Below are 18664 nucleotides of genomic sequence, written 5' to 3'. Positions count from 1 at the left end.
TAACAGGATAAGCAAGGGTCCCAACACTCTCACCTGGAAATTTAACCGCAAACCTTACTTCAGCGTAAAAAACATCTATTAACTACTCAGTTTCCCGTCACTCAGCCAATTGCATGCCAATGTTTCTCCTCTCCCTTTTATTCCTTGAGCTATTACTTTGCCCATTATGTCTGTTGTGTGACACTGTATCAAACGCCATTTGGAAGGATAGTGAGAATTAGTCTTGAGCAGCCAGTCAAACACTGCAAGAGTGGCATTGAGGAGTGAGAAATAAGTGAAAACAAAAGAAATTTCGGGGACATGTATTTGGAAAGATGAATCCACAGGACTAAAATGTTATAATTTTCGAGCCAGGTTTTACATTTTAATCACCTGAACTCTGATCAGAAGTGCAATTATAAATTGGCCCTAAACTGTTGATTAATTTAGGAGGTACTTACACAGTTGACTGCTAGTCAGTCATACCCACCTAGGAATTTCCAGCTTTAGCTCCTGAGCTTATATCAGCTGCAACCCAAGTTGGGTGTCATAATTGCCCTTTAGAACCTCTAGGATAGGTAGGAAGATAACTGTGGGGTCTATGCTGAACTTGGGTAACCTGTCGCTCCCACTACAGTCAATCCCTTTTGATTTGAGTGACTTTTCTACTTTGAGAGCTTCCAGCCTTCTAAGTGCCTCCTCTTTATCTATTTCTATTCCATCTAATTACCTTGCGGTTTCCGCGTTTAATGTGTGTGGTAAACCACTGTAATGTATAATACGTGTATTGTGGTAACGGCCACTGTATTATGTGTACGGTGGTAAACCACTGCCGATGGCTCCGCCTCCCCTCGGGCCAGTATAAAGGTGGCTGGTCTCCGCCTCTGATCCAGTTCGGGATCTGAGGCCAGGAGGCTTTCTGTTTAGTCTATGACTCCGGGAGCACAGACAGCTTCATACACCCAGATACGGTAAGGCGCTGCTCCCTCACAATCTGACCTGACACCTAGAAAATCTCCCTGGCTTCCGGATCACATTCAGTAGCAATCCGGGGGTACTGTGTCGCGACCCTTACTGTACAAGGCATAGAGTGCACTAACTTCAAACTCAATCCTCCCCCATCTCTGCGCTGCCCTATTATTGGGGCTCGACTTCCAGTGCCACCTCCAAAGTCTTACTTTAAAGCTCGGCGGATCCCTGCCCCCCCCTCACCATCTGTAGCCTCGTGACCCTTAAGGTCGCCGCACCCTCGCTCTTCGCTAACCTCACCCCGGACTGTAAGCCTGCCTCTACGAGGAGCAGGCGATACAGTGCCCGGGATTGGACCTTTATCAGTTTGGAGGTCCAGCCCCTGGAGAGCCCAAGTGGTGGTCGTCAAGACGAGGGAGACGCACCGGATGGTCATAGACTACCGTCAGACCATCAACCGGTGCACGCAGCTTGATGCATACCCCCTCCCCCGCATATCTGGCATGGTCAATCAGATTGCGCAGTATCGCGTCTTCTCCACAGTTGACTTAAAGCCTGCGTACCACTAGCACCACTAGGACCGTGACAAAATCCCCCGGCACTTCCTCCACACCGCCAAACTCCTGAACCTCACTTACAATAAGGGCGTTTTCCGCACAACCCGCCAAGCCACCCTCGGCTACGTTGTGGAAAACGGAATTCTAGGGTCCGACCCCGACCGCATGTGCCCCCTCTTGGAACTCCCCCTCCCCCACTGCCCCAAGGCCCTGAAGAGATGCCTGGGGTTCTTCTCCTACTATGCCCAGTGGGTCCCCAATTATGCGGACAAAGCCTGTCCACTTATTAAATCCGCCGTTTTTCCCCTGACGGCTGAGGCCCACCTGGCCTTCAACCGCATCAAGGCAGATATTGCCAAAGCCACGATGCACGCTGTGGACGAGTCCATCCCGTTCCAAGTGGAAAGCAATGCGTTGGACTGCTCTGGCCTCTGCCCTCAACCAGGCGGGCAGGCCCGTGGCTTTCTTCTCCCGTACCCTCCATGTCTCCGAAATGCGACACTCCTCCGTCTAAAAGGAAGCCCAAGCCATTGTAGAAGCTGTGTGACATTGGAGGCATTACCTGGCCGGCAGGCGATTCACTCTCCTCACTGACCAGTGGTCGGTTGCCTTCATGTCCAATAACACACAGCGGGGCAAGATCAAGAATGACAAGATTCTGAGGTGGAGGATCGAGCTCTCCACCTACAACTATGATATCTTGTATCGACCTGGGAAGCTCAATGAGCCCCCAAATGCCCTATCCCGCGGTACATGTGCCAGTGCACAAGTAGACCGACTCCGGACCCTCCACAATGACCTCTGCCACCCGGGGCTTTATAAAGGCTCGCAACATGCCTTACTCCATCGAGGAGGTCAGGACCATGACCAGAGACTGCCAGGTCTGCGCGGAGTGCAAACCGCACTTCTATCGGCCAGACAGAGCGCACCTGGTAAAGGCCTCTCGCCCCTTTGAGCGCCTCAGCATCGATTTCAAAGGGCCCCTCCCCTCCACTGATTGTAACGTGTCCTTCCTCAACATTGTTGACGAATACTCAAGATTCCCCTTTGCCATCCCTGCCCTGACATGACCCTCCGTCACCGACATCAAGGCCCTGCACAGTCTTTTCACCTTGTTCGGGTTCCCCACCTACATCCATTGCGACCGGGGTTCCTCCTTCATGAGCGACGAGTTGCGTCAGTTCCTGCTCAGCAAGGGCATCGCCTCCAGCAGGACGACCAGCGACAACCCCCGGGGCAATGGATAGGTGGAGAGGGAGAACGCGGCGGTCTGGGAGGCCGTCCTCCTGGCCCTGCGGTCTAGAAGTCTCCCAGTCTCCCGCTGGCAGGAGGTCCTCTCTGATATGCTTCACTCCATCCGGTCGCTCCTGCATACTGCCACCAACAAGACTCCTCACGAGTGTATGTTTGCATTCCCCAGGAAGTCCACCTCCGGGGTCTCGCTCCCGTCCTGGCTGACAGTCCTAGGACCCATCCTCCTCCGGAAGCATGCGAGGAGCCATGAATCAGATCCCCTCGCCGAGCAGGACCTGCTCCTCCATGCCAATCCACAATATGCCTAAGGGGCACATCAGGACGGGCGACAGGACATAGTCTCCCTTCGGGATTTGGCACCTGCAGGTTCCCCAACGAGTATCACCACCACCCCTAACCCTACACCGTAACCCCCCACTCTACCCACCCACCTCGAGACCTGGCGCCCGCAGGCCCACCCCCGCCCATCACCACCACCCCCGCCCATACACCGCCCATCCTCCACCGACTCAACAACTGGGTGAAGAAGAGGACAACACGCTCACGGACGCGCAGGTCTCGACACTGGTGCCCACATCACAGCCGGGACTGAGGCGATCACGGCGGAAAGTCATGGCCCTCGAAAGACTTGATCTTTAAACCCACTTCACCCGCTGGACTCTTTTTTTAACAGGGTGTGAATGTGGTAAACCACTGAAATGTATAATACGTGTATTGTGGTAATGGCCACTGTCTTATGTGTACGGTGGTAAACCACTGCCGATGGCACTGCCTCCACTCGAGCCGGTATGAAGGTGGCTGGTCTCCGCCTCTGATCCAGTTTGGGATCTGAGGCCAGGAGGCTTTCTGTTTAGTGTATTAAAGCCTCAGTTACGTTCACCACTCATCATGTGTTTATTTATGGCATACCAATGTGTCATTGGCATCACCCCTTGAGTGAAGACAGATGTAAAGCGCTCTTTCAGTACCCTAACCGGGCCCTCTGCCTCCAAGATTTTTTATTTGACCATTAATCCCTTTCTTTTGACTGTATGTTTATTGTTTATATGTTTATAAAAAACTTCATTTTGTGTTATTTGTTAATATATCCTCATACGTTCTTTTTATTTTCTGTGCAGGTTCTGTATTAACATTTCTTTCCTAGTTCTGGCAGGAGAAACAAAGGAATAAGAGGAGGCCATTTAACTCCTCAAACCTGTTCCGTCACTCAATGAGGTCATTACACATCTGTGACCTAACTCCATATACCAAATTTGCCCTCTATCCTTTAATATCTTTGGCTAACATGAATCTATCAATCTCAGTTTTAAAATTAACAGTTGATCAGTTGCTGTTTGCTGAAGAGGTTTACATTTTTAAACAGCTTATATGTATAGAAATGTTTACTCATTTCAATCCTGAAAGGTCTGGCTCTAATGTTTAGATTGTGTCCCTTAGTCCTAGACACCGTAGCTTTTAAAAAATAAATTTAGAGTACCCAAATTTTTTTTTCCAATTAAGGGGCAATTTACAATCCACATCGTCTGCATATCTTTGGGTTGTGGGGGTGGGGCCCATGCTAACATTGGGAAAATGTGCAAACTCCACACGGGCAGTGATCCAGGGCCGGGATTGAACCCGGATCCTCAGTGCTGTGAGGCAGCAGTGCTAACCACTGTGCCACCTTGCCGCCTTTAGACTCCTTAGCTAACGGAAATGGTTTCTATGAATCCTACCTTGTCCTATCCTTTGTGTTTCTCTTAACTTTTTAAAATATAATTTTACTCTTGGAGATCAGGTATGATTCTTGTAAATCTACACTTCACTCCCTTCAAGACCAATATATCCTTCCCAATGTGTGAAGCCTAGAACTGCTCACAGTACTGCCAATAGACATAGCTGAAGCATGACTTCCATCCCCTTGAATGTGGTTCTCTCGATTATAAAGGCCAGCATTCCAATCGCCCTTGTTTGGTTATTTTCTGTTCATGACATTTTATTTATCTGTCAGTCCTTTTTAGGTATCTCCCTGAAAAAGTTCATTCTTCTTTGAATTAATAATATTGAGGTTTAACAGTAATCACCATTTAAAAGAAAATATAGTTAACCATTTCCACTGCAATCACTTGACATTGACAGGTTTTCCCAAGAACTCAAGATCAGTGCAATGAGAAGGAATAAATTGGAGGTTCACAGTTCAGATTCTTCCAGTAACAGCAGTTTCAAAATGATTTTGGTAAGTATGAGACTGAACATATTGTTTTTGCTTTCTAGCTCAGAAATGGTTGGCTAAGCTTTGATATTTGGAAGCTAGCAACTAGCAAAATGCATTGAAGGGCCTCAGTGTGGTTTGGGCTTTATTGAACAAATGGAACTGATTTACCTATTGGATACAGGCTTGCTCTGTTCTATGTCACTGTATTGTAAGAAGTCTTACAACACCAGGTTAAAGTCCAACAGGTTTGTTTCAAACACGAGCTTTCGGAGCACGGCTCCTTCTTCAGGTGAAGGAGCCGTGCTCCGAAAGCTCGTGTTTGAAACAAACCTGTTGGACTTTAACCTGGTGTTGTAAGACTTCTTACTGTGCTCACCCCAGTCCAACGCCGGCATCTCCACATCATGACTGTATTGTAATTCAAACATGGGAATGGAAGATAACTAAGCGTTCTTCGAGAAGATGTTAATGGCAGCCTTGTTTAATAGCAGAGTGAGCTGCATTCATGAAACTCTTCAAAAATAAAATATGGGATGGGATTCTCTGATCCTGAGGTTAAGTGTTGACGCCGTTGTAAACGCCGTCGCGTTTCTCGACAGCATCAACATGGCCTCAGGAGCAGCAATTCTGAACCCTACAGGGAGCCAGCACAACACTGGAGCGACACACACCGCTCCAGCTGCCGATCCTGGCGTCAGATGGGCACTGCGGGTCTGCGCATGCGCAGTGGGACAGGTGCCAAATGCGCGCATGCGCAGTGGCTCCCTTTGCCGCGCCAGCCCCATCGCAACATGGTGTAGGGCTACAGGGACCGGCGCGGAACAAAAGAGACCCCCAGCCCGAGAGACCCCCCCCCACACACCCACCACCAGGCCACCCCCGGGTGCATCCACGCCGAGGTCCCTCCGGGTAAGACCAGGTGTGAACGGCACCGGCAGGACTCGGATTTTCATACGTGCCCGCTCGGCCCATCTCGGGCTGAGAGTCGCCGGGTGGGGTCCCTTAGTGTGGCCCCCAACTGGCACCGCGCCGGCTCTGATTCTCCGCTCTCCAGAGAATCGGCAGACTGACGTCGGGGTGGCGTCGCGCGATTAGCGCCTGTCCCAGCGATTCTCTGGCCCGGCCTGGGATGAGAGAATCCCGCCTATGGTATTTTTTTTTGCCCATTGGGGAGACTCAACTATTTAGAAATAATGTAGCTCTAATATTTAAAACAGTAGGTAAAGTAAGATATTGGTAAATATAGACCCATTAGTTTAGCATTGGAAATTAGGGAAGCAACTTCATGGAATTATTAGGGATGCATTATATAACTACTTAAACAGAGAAACACATATTAGGACACCCAAAATGGTTTTATAAAAAGGATTATTAGATTAGCATTCCGAAGAAGATCATATTGGACTCGAAAGTTTAACCCTGTTTTTCTCTCCAGAGATGCTGCCAGACTTGCTGAATTTTTCCAGCAACTTCTGTATTTACTTCAGTTTCCCAGCATCTACAGTACTTTGCTTTTATCAAAGAAAGGGGGCTGGATTCTCCACTGGCAGGATGCTCCATTTTGCTGGCAGCCTGGGGTTTCCCGACAGCAGCCCCACAATGGGAAACCCCATTGACCGGCCTGCGGGGTAAAACAGAAATGTGGCATGGCGGGGTGGAGAATCCAGCACAGGATATCTAGTCTTAACCAGACCTTGGTAAATATCATCTACTAAGAAATACAAAAAGCTTTTGATTAGGTACAATACAGGCGATTGCTCAACAAGAATGGAGGTTCTGATATTGATAGCAATTTATTGTGCTGGATTGAGAACTGGCTGGAGGTCCTGCAGGCAACAAGTAATTATAAATGGATTGGGATCTGATTAGAAAACATTGACTAGTGGTGTCCCGATGGAATCAATGTTGGGCCATTGCTATTCACTATTACCTTACTGATCTAGATGTAGGATAGTGAGGGAATGACCTGCACGTTTTCAGACAACGCAGTGGGCAATTTTGAGTCCTCTCTCTCCATCTGTGAGAAACTCGGCACGGGCTCAAAATCCAGAGAGAACCAAAAAACGTGATGTTGTCTGGCATGATCGGGTTTTGGAATTTCCCCCCCTCTCCGGTGCAGGAGTGAGAATCGTACCATGGGGAGCCAGGAACCTATTTTTAATACATTACAATGTCATTAGGGAGCACCTTCTCTGCAGCCCCAAACCTCACCCTCCCACTCTTGATCCGATGCCGGTGAACAGCCGTCATTGACACCAAAGCGTGGCCAGGCATATGGCAATCGAGGAATCTTTCTGGGGTGGGTGTCTTGTTATGCTCTAAGTGTGGCATAAGTGGCTTCCTCGTGGTGCACTTGACAAAGGAAGGTTCAGACGTGGAGATAACTTCAACACGTTTATTAAACTATATACACTTCTATTACTCGGGTTCGACACTACTGCTAATCCTACTATAGCTACTCAGACTGACTAACCAGCCTGCTACAATCCACGTGGTGGGAGTGATATTGAATCAACCCTGTGTCTGTACTCACTGACTGTCTCCACTGGAAAGAGGCAGATCATGTGTGTGGTGTCCTTTATATATGGGTTGGTGTAATGCCCTCCTGTGGTCGTGTGACCTCTGTGTGTATCGTGAATGCCCATTGGTCGCGTCCTATCTAACTGATCTATTGGTTGAGTGAGTGTGTGTGTGTGTGTATGATGTCTCTGGCGCTCCCTCTAGTGTCTAGCTAGTCTACGTGTATTTACATTAACCCTTTGTGTATTTACAGTGATGCACATCACCACAGTGGGGGGCAGAGGGACATGCCCAGGCAGAGCCTGGAGGGGCAGCACGGTAGCATAGTGGTTAGCATCAATGCTTCACAGCTCCAGGGTCCCAGGTTCGGTTCCCGGCTGGGTCACTGTCTGTGCGGAGTCTGCACGTCCTCCCCGTGTGTGCGTGGGTTTCCTCCGGGTGCTCCGGTTTCCTCCCACAGTCCAAAGATGTGCGGGTTAGGTGGATTGGCCATGCTAAATTGCCCGTAGTGTCCTAAAACGTATGGTTAAGGGGGAAGTTGTTGGGTTGCGGGTATAGGGTGGATATGTGAGTTTGAGTAGGGTGATCATTGCTCGGCACGACATCGAGGGCCGAAGGGCCTGTTCTGTGCTGTACTGTTCTAAATTCTAAAGAGCCCAGGCACCACCACTGGCACAGGCAGTGCCAACTTATGCCAGGGGGTAGTGCCAGGGCAGGACCCTATTGGGAGACCCACAGGGTGGGAGGCAAAGGGGAGAGCAGACGTGGGGAGGGGAATCTGCCGGCAGTGACTGGGGGCGGGGGGGGAGCCGAGCCCCGAGTCCTCAATGATCTTGACTGGATGCCATTCAGCTGGTGGAGTGCTGGTTGGGCCACCCTTTAAGGATGGCACCCCAATCTGTTTGAAACCAGTACCCGTTTCTGAGAGTACCTAACTCACCACACTGATGCCGTTAACTACACGCACTCGCTTGTTTTTTTCTAAGAGGCGCAAGATTCCATGATTGTCTTTTTCTTGCCGGGACTGATGCTTTGCCATATTTTGGTAAGATTCCGCCCATGTTTATCAGTTTGGCTGGCTGATGATGTTTAGCGTAGAAAGATATTATGCATGTAGGGATGAAGAATGTTGAGCAAGTCTTTTCAGTACAGTACCTTTGAGTAAAAAGCACTCAAAAGCACTGAAAGAAGGAGAGATAGGTTGTGGGGAGCGGGTTTGTAGGTTCATGTGTATGGAAAATTAGAAAATGAAAGTTAAGGAGAAGGTAGGAATGCAAGTTAGTGACGAGGACTTGAAACTAGTTAAAGGGGAGTAAGGAGAAGTTAGTAAAGTTTCCAGAACAAATAATAGCACAGAGAGTATGGAAAGCAGCAGGAATCTAACTTCAGGCACAGCAGATAAGGTGACAGTTATGAGAAGGGGTGCGGTCAACACAGGACTGAGGGTGCTATACCTAAATGCACGCAGTATTCAAAACAAGGTAAACAATCTTGTTGTGCACATTGAAATTGGCGGGCACGATGTTGTGGGCATCACAGAGACGTGGCTGCAAGGGGATCAGGGCTGGGATCTAAATAAGGATTTGTGTCCTATTGAAAGGGCAAGCAGATGGACAGAGGGGGTGGGGGTACCTTCTTGCTATTAATTTAATTTAATTTCTTAACAACAAGTGATATAGGGATGGAAGATGTGGAATCTCTGTGAGTAGAGTTGAAGAATCGCAAAGGAAAATATACCCTGATACGAGTTATGTACAGACGCCTGAGCAGTAGTCAGGATGTGGGGCAGAAAATAAATCGGGAGCTAGATCAGGCATGTAAAAAGGGCAATATTACAATAATCATGGGGGACTTCAATATGCAGATGAACTGGGAAAATTAGGTTGGTAGCGGATCCCAAGAAAAGGAATGTGTGGAATGTCTGCGAGATGTTTTCTTGGAACAGCTTGTGACAGAGCCTACTAGGGAACAGGCAATTTGGTGATGTGTAATCGGCAGACTTAATTAGGGAACTTAAGGTGAAGGAACCCTTATAAATCAATGGCCACAATATGATAGAATTTACCCAGAAGTTTGAGAGCGAGAAGCTGCAAACAGATGTAACGGTATTACAATTAAATAAGGGTAATGACAAAGACATTAGGGAGGAGTTGGCCAGAGTTGATTGGAAATGGGCCTCGCAGGGAAGACAGTGGAACAGCACTGGCAGGAGCTTTTGGGGATTATTCGGGAGGCACAACGGAAACATGCTAAGGAAAGGAGAGGAGAACTATGGCTGATAGAAGTCGGGGGCCCCATATAAGCAAAAGAAAAAGCATTTAATGCGGCGAGAATTAGTGGGAAACCTTTAAAAGCAAGCAGAGGACAACTAAAAAAGCAATAAGGGGGGAGAAGATGAAATATGAGTGGAAGCTTTATTTTAATAAATATATTAAAATATAAAGTATATAAAAAATATACAATATAATTGTAATATAAACAGAAGATTGCAAGAATTTTTTTCAATTTATAAAAGGTAAGAGAGAAGCAAAAATGGACTTTGGACCACTGGAAAATGAGGCTGGAGAAGCAGTAATTGGTAATAAAGAAATGGCAGGTACTGAAAAGGTACTTTGCATCAGTCTTTTCAGTGGAAGACACCAATGGGATACCAGAACTTCAAGAAAGTTAGGGGGCAGAGGTGAGTGCAGTGGCCATCACTACGAAGGTGGTGCTGGGGAAACTGAAAGATCTGAAGGTGGATAAATCACCTGGACCGGGTTCAGAAGAAGATAGCTGAGGAGATTGTCTAGGCATTGGTAATGATCTTTCAGGAATCACTGGAGACAGGGAGCGTCCCAGGGGACTGGAAAATGGCTAATGTAACTGTTTAAGAAGGGAGGGAGGCAGAAGACACAAAATTATAGGCCGGTTAGCCTGACTTAAATCGTTGGTAAGATTTTAGAGTCCATTGTTAAGGATGAGATTGCGGATTTCGGGTGGCGGCCATGGAGTGAGTGGTCACATATTTAGTGGCTCCTGCTTGAGGCAGAATTGTTTGGTCCTTGTTACCTGTTCACGGGGGTGTTTTCTGATATAAAGTACAGGAACGGACAGAGCTAAGGATTCTCCTTTGGGTGGGCATGTTTCAGCCCTATCAAACAAAGAGTGTAACTGTAAAGGGGCAACAGTCAGACCAGGAGCTTTCGCGAAGTGGGACAGAAGGAAAGATGGCGGAGAGCTCTGTGATGTCTTTGTCATCTCAATGGTCCACGGAACAGTTGGAGTTTTTGATGGCCAAGTTCCGGCAGCAAAGGCAGGAGGCCTCAGAGGACCTGGCTAAGGTGGCAGATCTGAATCGGGCAGCCATCAAGAGAGTGGAACCCAGGTTGGAGGAACATAGTGCGTTGCTCCAAAAAGTGGAAGAGTTGGTGGTGGACCATGAGGACCAGCCAGCCTTGTTAGAGGCAGAGATTACCCTGGTGGCGGAGGGCCAAAGGAAATTGAGGGAGAAAGTGGACGTTTTGGAGAATAGGTTGAAGAGGCAGAATCTCCGGATTGTGGGGTTGGCCGAAGGCACTGAGGGAATGCAGGCCACAAAGTATGTAGCAAGCATACTTTGGGAAGCTGGTTGGGAAGGTGGTCTTCGATCCCACCCCTCTCACCCCCGCCCCGAGGTGGATTGAGCGCTCAGGTCACTGATGAGGAGGCCGAAGCTGGGGGAGTAGCCGAGGGCGATGGCGGTACGATTGACAGATATCTGGACAAGGAGAAGATTCTGCGGTGGGCGACGGAAGTGCACCCGGGAAGGGTATGTGATTCGGGTCTACCCGGATCTGGATGTGGAACTGGCTATGTGCCAGGTTGGGTTCAACAGAGTCAAAATGGTCCTGTTTCAAGGAAGGAGGTGAAGTTTGGGGTGCTGTATCCAGCTCGGTTGTAGACCACATACCAGAGCTAGGAGTTCTACGTAGACACGCCAGAGGAGGTGAGTAGGTTTTTGCGAATCCTTGAAGTTGGGGACTTGTAAGAACTTTGGAGGTACCAGTTGAGGGAGTGTTGTTTTTTTTGGCAGGTTTGAATGTTTGAATGTTGTTTTATATCATGTGGGTTATTAGGGTTGTGAGTACAAGTGGGCACGTGGAGGAGTGGGTATGAGGAATTGGAGGGGGTTTTGGGGGAAGGCAGTTTCCTCGAATGAGAGTCATCATGCTACCGGATAGGCTACTATGGGGGGATAGATCTGTTTTGGGGTGGTGGTTTTCTTTCCCTTTTTTCTCTGTTGGGGATGGCGGAAGGGTGGGAGTAGGGGTGGGTTGTTGACGTGGATGCCATTGGTGTGGAGCAGTTGTTTAAGGGGCAATGGCGGCAGTTATCTTCGGGAGACCCTAAGGAGGTATGGGACGTGGGCTTGGGGAGTGGGTTAAATTGGAGATATGGCTGATCGGAGGGACGACCTAGACTCTTTCCCCGCCCGCCCCTCGACTTAGCTGATTTCATGGAATGTTTGGGGATTAGATGGGCCCATTAGGAGACCGTGTCTGTTCACACATTTGAGTATGAACGCGGACGTTGTGTTTTTGCAAGAGACTCATTTTGAAAGTGGTGGATCAGATGAGGCTGAGGAAGGGATGGGTGGGGACAGATGTTTCACTTGGGGCTCGATCTGAAGACAAGGGGGCTAGTAGTGCTGGTTATTAAGAGGGTGTCCTTTAAGGTAGGGAGCATAGTAATGGACCCTGGGGATAGATTTGTGATGGCGAATGGGAGTGGTGCTGCAGAACATTTATGCCCCAAATTGGGATGATGTGGAGTGTCTGAGGCGAGTCCTGGAAAATACCAGACCAGGACAGGCACCAGCTGATCTTGTGGGGGGTGGGGGGGGGGGGGGGGGGGGGGGGGGGGGGGGGGGGGGGGGGGGGGGGGGGGGGGGGGGGGGGGGGGGGGGGGGGGGGGGGGGGGGGGGGGGGGGGGGGGGGGGGGGGGGGGGGGAGTTCTTTGCCTCCCTTGCAACCTCATGTGAGTTTCTCGGATAAATTACTCTTTTGTAGCTTTATTGGGGGTTTTCTATCCCTCTTTTGAAGCACTGTATGCTTCACAGCTTGAAGATTTAAAATATTTATCAAAAGATTTTAGTATTTCGGCAAAGCTGATTGAGGATTGATCAATGGCCTTGCCTTATGATTATTTCTTCCACGTGTTCACCGATATAAAAAGATATTACAATGGACTCCTACTGACATTTCACCTAGATCTAATGTTCTCCAGTAGTTTAGAAATTCTCTTCTCAAGGGTGCCAAATTTCCTGTTAGATTTGGCCCTTGGATAAGTCCAAATATTTCTGAATGAATGGAATTCTGATCATGTGGGTTATTAGGGTTGTGAGTACAAGTGGGTATGAGGAATTAGAGGGGGTTTTGGGGGAAGGTTAAACATTTAAAAGTATAGATTCTTCTTTAAGCGAGCACTTTTCCAGGAGACACATCCGGAGTGAGACTCATACAGAGTGAGAGATTTAAACTTGGTAATTTGGTGCAGTGAGGTAAATCAGCAAAGGTAAGTGGAAAATCTAATTCTGCTGTTTTTCAGTTAAAAGTGCAGTGTGGAGCTTAGTGTCTGATTGGTTGAAGCTGCCCCCACCCTAATTGCTGAGAGGCAGGTATCTGTCAATCACCTGAGGCCTGTTGAGGCCTGTTTAGGGGCACATTGTATTATTCTCTTTGAAGGTAAGGTTTTTTTTGAGTCATCGGTTAGCTGAGGTCTGTATAAAAGACAGACAGAGAGCGCACACAGTAAGCGAGCACTTTTCCAGGAGACACATCCGGAGTGAGACTCATACAGAGTGAGAGATTTAAACTTGGTAATTTGGTGCAGTGAGGTAAATCAGCAAAGGTAAGTGGAAAATCTAATTCTGCTGTTTTTCAGTTAAAAGTGCAGTGTGGAGCTTAGTGTCTGATTGGTTGAAGCTGCCCCCACCCTAATTGCTGAGAGGCAGTTATCTGTCAATCACCTGAGGCCTGTTGAGGCCTGTTTAGGGGCACATTGTATTATTCTCTTTGAAGGTAAGGTTTTTTTTGAGTCATCGGTTAGCTGAGGTCTGTATAAAAGACAGACAGAGAGCGCACACAGTAAGCGAGCACTTTTCCAGGAGACACATCCGGAGTGAGACTCATACAGAGTGAGAGATTTAAACTTGGTAATTTGGTGCAGTGAGGTAAATCAGCAAAGGTAAGTGGAAAATCTAATTCTGCTGTTTTTCAGTTAAAAGTGCAGTGTGGAGCTTAGTGTCTGATTGGTTGAAGCTGCCCCCACCCTAATTGCTGAGAGGCAGTTATCTGTCAATCACCTGAGGCCTGTTGAGGCCTGTTTAGGGGCACATTGTATTATTCTCTTTGAAGGTAAGGTTTTTTTTGAGTCATCGGTTAGCTGAGGTCTGTATAAAAGACAGACAGAGAGCGCACACAGTAAGCGAGCACTTTTCCAGGAGACACATCCGGAGTGAGACTCATACAGAGTGAGAGATTTAAACTTGGTAATTTGGTGCAGTGAGGTAATTTGGTGCAGAGTGTAAGGAGGTGCTTTTTTACCCTGGTAAGTAGTCTCTCTTTTTCTTTTCATTGTCTAATTTATTTATTTTTATTTTGAAATTCTAGTTGTTTAAGTTTACCAAGGGTTTAAGACATGGCAGGAGATCCCAGACCCGTGTCATGCTCCTCGTGTGCGATGTGGGAGCTCAGGGACACGTCCACTGTCCCTGGCTCCTTCACGTGCAAGATGTGTGTTCAGTTGCAGCTCTTGTTAGACCGCTTGACGGCTCTGGAGCTGCGGATGGACTCACTTTGGAGCATCCGCGATGCTGAGGAGGTCGTGGATAGCACGTTTAGCGAGTTGGTCACACCGCAGGTGAAGGTTACTGAGGGAGATAGAAAATGGGTGACCAAAAGAAAGAGCAAGAGTAGGAAGGCAGTGCAGGTGTCCCCTGCGGTCATCTTCCTGCAAAACAGATATACCGCTTTGGATACTGTTGAGGGAGATGGCTTACCAGGGGAAGGCAGCAGCAGCCAGGTTCATGGCACCGTGGCTGGCTCTGCTGCACAGCAGGGCAGGAAGAAAAATGGCAGGGTTATAGTGATAGGGGACTCGATCGTAAGGGGAATAGACAGGCGGTTCTGTGGACGCAATCGAGACTCCAGGATGGTATGTTGCCTCCCTGGTGCAAGGGTCAAGGATGTCTCGGAGCGGCTGCAGGACATTCTGGGGGGGGAGGGTGAACAGCCAGCTGCCGTGGTGCACATAGGCACCAACGATATAGGTAAAAAACGGGATGAGGTCCTACAAGCGGAATTCAGGGAGTTAGGAGTTAAACTAAAAAGTAGGACCTCAAAGGTAGTAATCTCAGGATTGATACCAGTGCCACGAGCTAGTCAGAGTAGGAATGTCAGGATAGATAGGATGAATGCGTGGCTCGAGAGATGGTGCAAGAGGGAGGGATTCAAATTCCTGGGGCATTGGGACCGGTTCTGGGGGAGGTGGGACCAGTACAAACCGGATGGTCTGCACTTGGGCAGGACTGGAACCGATGTTTGCTAGAGCTGTTGGGGAGGGTTTAAACTAATGTGGCAGGGGGATGGGAACCAATGCTGGAAGTTGGAAGGTAGTAAAACAGGGACAGAAACAAAAGGAATTAAGGGGAAAAGTGCAAGGCAGAGAAGACATAGTCAGAAATCCATAAGGGCGACAGTACAAGGTACAGTGACTGAGGGGAGCACAGTGAATAGGCCCAGTAATAACAAAAGGAATAAAACTGGAGATGTTAAGATTCAAAACAGAGGTAAAAAAACCAACATAAGTGTACTTTACCTGAATGCTCGTAGTATTCGGAATAAAGTAAATGAGTTGGTGGCACAAATCATCGTAAATGACTATGATTTAGTGGCCATTACTGAAACATGGTTAAAGGATGGTCACGACTGGGAGTTAAATATCCGAGGGTATCAAACTATTCGGAAGGACAGAGTGGATGGTAAGGGAGGTGGTGTTGCTCTGTTATTTAAGGATGACATCCGGGCAATAGTAAGGGATGACATCGGTGCTATGGAGGATAAGGTTGAATCCATTTGGGTGGAAATCAGGAATAGTAAGGCAAAAAAGTCACTGATAGGAGTAGTCTATCGGCCACCAAATAGTAACGATATGGTGGGGCAGGCAATAAACAAAGAAATAACTGATGCATGTAGAAATGGTACAGCAGTTATCATGGGGGATTTTAATCTACATGTCGATTGGTTTAACCAGGTCGGTCAAGGCAACCGTGAGGAGGAGTTTATAGAACGTATCCGCGATAGTTTCCTAGAACAGTATGTAATGGAACCTACGAGGGAACAAGCGGTCCTAGATCTTGTCCTGTGTAATGAGACAGGATTGATTCATGATCTCATAGTTAGGGATCCTCTCGGAAGGAGCGATCACAATATGGTGGAATTTAAAATACAGATGGAGGGTGAGAAAGTAAAATCAAATACTAGTGTTTTGTGTTTAAACAAAGGAGATTACAAGGGGATGAGAGAAGAACTAGCTAAGGTAGACTGGGAGCTAAGACTTTATGGTGGAACAGTTGAGGAACAGTGGAGAACCTTCCAAGCGATTTTTCACAGTGCTCAGCAAAGGTTTATACCAACAAAAAGGAAGGACGGAAGAAAGAGGGAAAATCGACCGTGGATATCTAAGGAAATAAGGGAGAGTATCAAATTGAAGGAAAAAGCATATAAAGTGGCAAAGAGTGCTGGGAGATTAGAGGACTGGGAAATCTTTAGGGGGCAACAGAAAGCTACTAAAAAAGCTATAAAGAAGAGTAAGATAGAGTATGAGAGTAAACTTGCTCAGAATATAAAAACAGACAGTAACAGTTTTTACAAATATATAAGACAAAAAAGAGTGGCTCAGGTAAATATTGGTCCTTTAGAGGATGAGAAGGGAGTTTTACTAATGGGAAATGAGGAAATGGCTGAGGAACTGAACAGGTTTTTTGGGTCGGTCTTCACAGTGGAAGACACAAATAACATGCCAGCGACTGATAGAAATGAGGCTATGACAGGTGAGGACCTTGAGAGGATTGTTATCACTAAGGAGGGAGTGATGGGCAAGCTAATGGGGCTAAAGGTAGACAAGTCTCCTGGCCCTGATGGAATGCATCCCAGAGTGCTAAAAGAGATGGCTAGGGAAATTGCAGATGCACTAGTGATAATTTACCGAAATTCACTAGACTCTGGAGTGGTCCCGGTGGATTGGAAATTAGCAAACGTGACGCCACTGTTTAAAAAAGGAGGTAGGCAGAAAGCAGGAAATTATAGGCCAGTGAGTTTAACTTCGGTAATAGGGAAGATGCTGGAATCTATCATCAAGGAAGAAATTGCGAGGCATCTGGATAGAAATTGTCCCATTGGGCAGACGCAGCATGGGTTCGTAAAAGGCAGGTCGTGCCTAACTAATTTAGTGGAATTTTTTGAGGACATTACCAGTGCAGTAGATAACGGGGAGCCGATGGATGTGGTATATCTGGATTTCCAGAAAGCCTTTGACAAGGTGCCACACAAAAGGTTGCTGCATAAGATAAAGATGCATGGCATTAAGGGTAAAGTAGTAGCATGGATAGAGGATTGGTTAATTAATAGAAAGCAAAGAGTTGGGATAAATGGGTGTTTCTCTGGTTGGCAGTCAGTGGCTAGTGGTGTCCCTCAGGGATCCATGTTGGGCCCACAATTGTTCACAATTTACATAGATGATTTGGAGTTGGGGACCAAGGGCAATGTGTCCAAGTTTGCAGATGACACTAAGATGAGTGGTAAAGCGAAAAGTGCAGAGGATACTGGAAGTCTGCAGAGGGATTTGGATAGGTTAAGTGAATGGGCTCGGGTCTGGCAGATGGAATACAATGTTGACAAATGTGAGGTTATCCATTTTGGTAGGAATAACAGCAAACGGGATTATTATTTAAACGATAAAATATTAAAGCATGCCGCTGTTCAGAGAGACTTGGGTGTGCTAGTGCATGAGTCACAGAAGGTTGGTTTACAAGTGCAACAGGTGATTAAGAAGGCAAATGGAATTTTGTCCTTCATTGCTAGAGGGATGGAGTTTAAGACTAGGGAGGTTATGTTGCAATTGTATAAGGTGTTAGTGCGGCCACACCTGGAGTATTGTGTTCAGTTTTGGTCTCCTTACTTGAGAAAGGACGTACTGGCACTGGAGGGTGTGCAGAGGAGATTCACTAGGTTAATCCCAGAGCTGAAGGGGTTGGATTATGAGGAGAGGTTGAGTAGACTGGGACTGTAATCGTTGGAATTTAGAAGGATGAGGGGGGATCTTATAGAAACATTTAAAATTATGAAGGGAATAGATAGGATAGATGCGGGCAGGTTGTTTCCACTGACGGGTGACAGCAGAACTAGGGGGCATAGCCTCAAAATAAGGGGAAGTAGATTTAGAACTGAGTTTAGGAGGAACTTCTTCACCCAAAGGGTTGTGAATCTATGGAATTCCTTGCCCAGTGAAGCAGTTGAGGCTCCTTCATTACATGTTTTTAAGGTAAAGATAGATAGTTTTTTGAAGAATAAAGGGATTAAGGGTTATGGTGTTCGGGCCGGAAAGTGGAGCTGAGTCCACAAAAGATCAGCCATGATCTAATTGAATGGCGGAGCAGGCTCGAGGGGCCAGATGGCCTACTCCTGCTCCTAGTTCTTATGTTCTTATGTTTAAGAGCTTTCTGAGTTTCAAAATGGTGTTGTTGTTTAGATGAAGGGATTTCCTGAATTTGCCAGGTTTGGTGGTCTCCATTACAGTGGCGATTGTGCACAACTTGAAAGGAAAGTCTCAAAAATGGCAGCTCTGCCTACAGAGTTTCTAAAGTTGCGAATGTGTCGATTCCTTGCTTTTGCTTGACTTTAGAGCTGTGGTTATAATGTTGCAATTCTCCTGGAGCATTTGATCGATTTTTTTTCTCTCAGTGAACTCCGATGCTAACTTCGGAATTGAGTTTTTAGCAATTGCTTTTTTAAACACTGAAATGTTTAAGATTTATCAGGACTTGGTATTTTTAAACATTTGGCTCCACTTTCTTTTTTTTTTAAATTTAGAGTACCTAATTCATTTGTTCCAATTAAGGGGCAATTTAGCGTGGCCAATTGACCTACCCTCCACATCTTTGGGTTGTGGG

The 18664-nt window shown here is 47.3% G+C and overlaps 1 protein-coding gene across 4 annotated transcripts in view; it reads left to right on the top strand.

Annotated features, from left to right (window-relative positions):
* wdr21 (WD repeat domain 21) overlaps nucleotides 1-18664 on the top strand; it is a 214230-nt gene that overhangs the window by 61903 nt on the left and 133663 nt on the right. For all 4 annotated transcript variants that reach the window (XM_038781673.1, XM_038781667.1, XM_038781684.1 and 1 more), the window contains one exon: nucleotides 4878-4974. In XM_038781673.1, coding sequence (XP_038637601.1) covers nucleotides 4878-4974 — 97 coding nt within the window. The remainder of the gene's footprint in view (nucleotides 1-4877; nucleotides 4975-18664) is intronic.

The sequence above is a fragment of the Scyliorhinus canicula genome, chromosome 2 (genome assembly GCF_902713615.1).
Source record: "Scyliorhinus canicula chromosome 2, sScyCan1.1, whole genome shotgun sequence".
NCBI lineage: Eukaryota > Metazoa > Chordata > Chondrichthyes > Carcharhiniformes > Scyliorhinidae > Scyliorhinus > Scyliorhinus canicula.
This window is presented reverse-complemented; position numbering and strand designations above follow the sequence as displayed.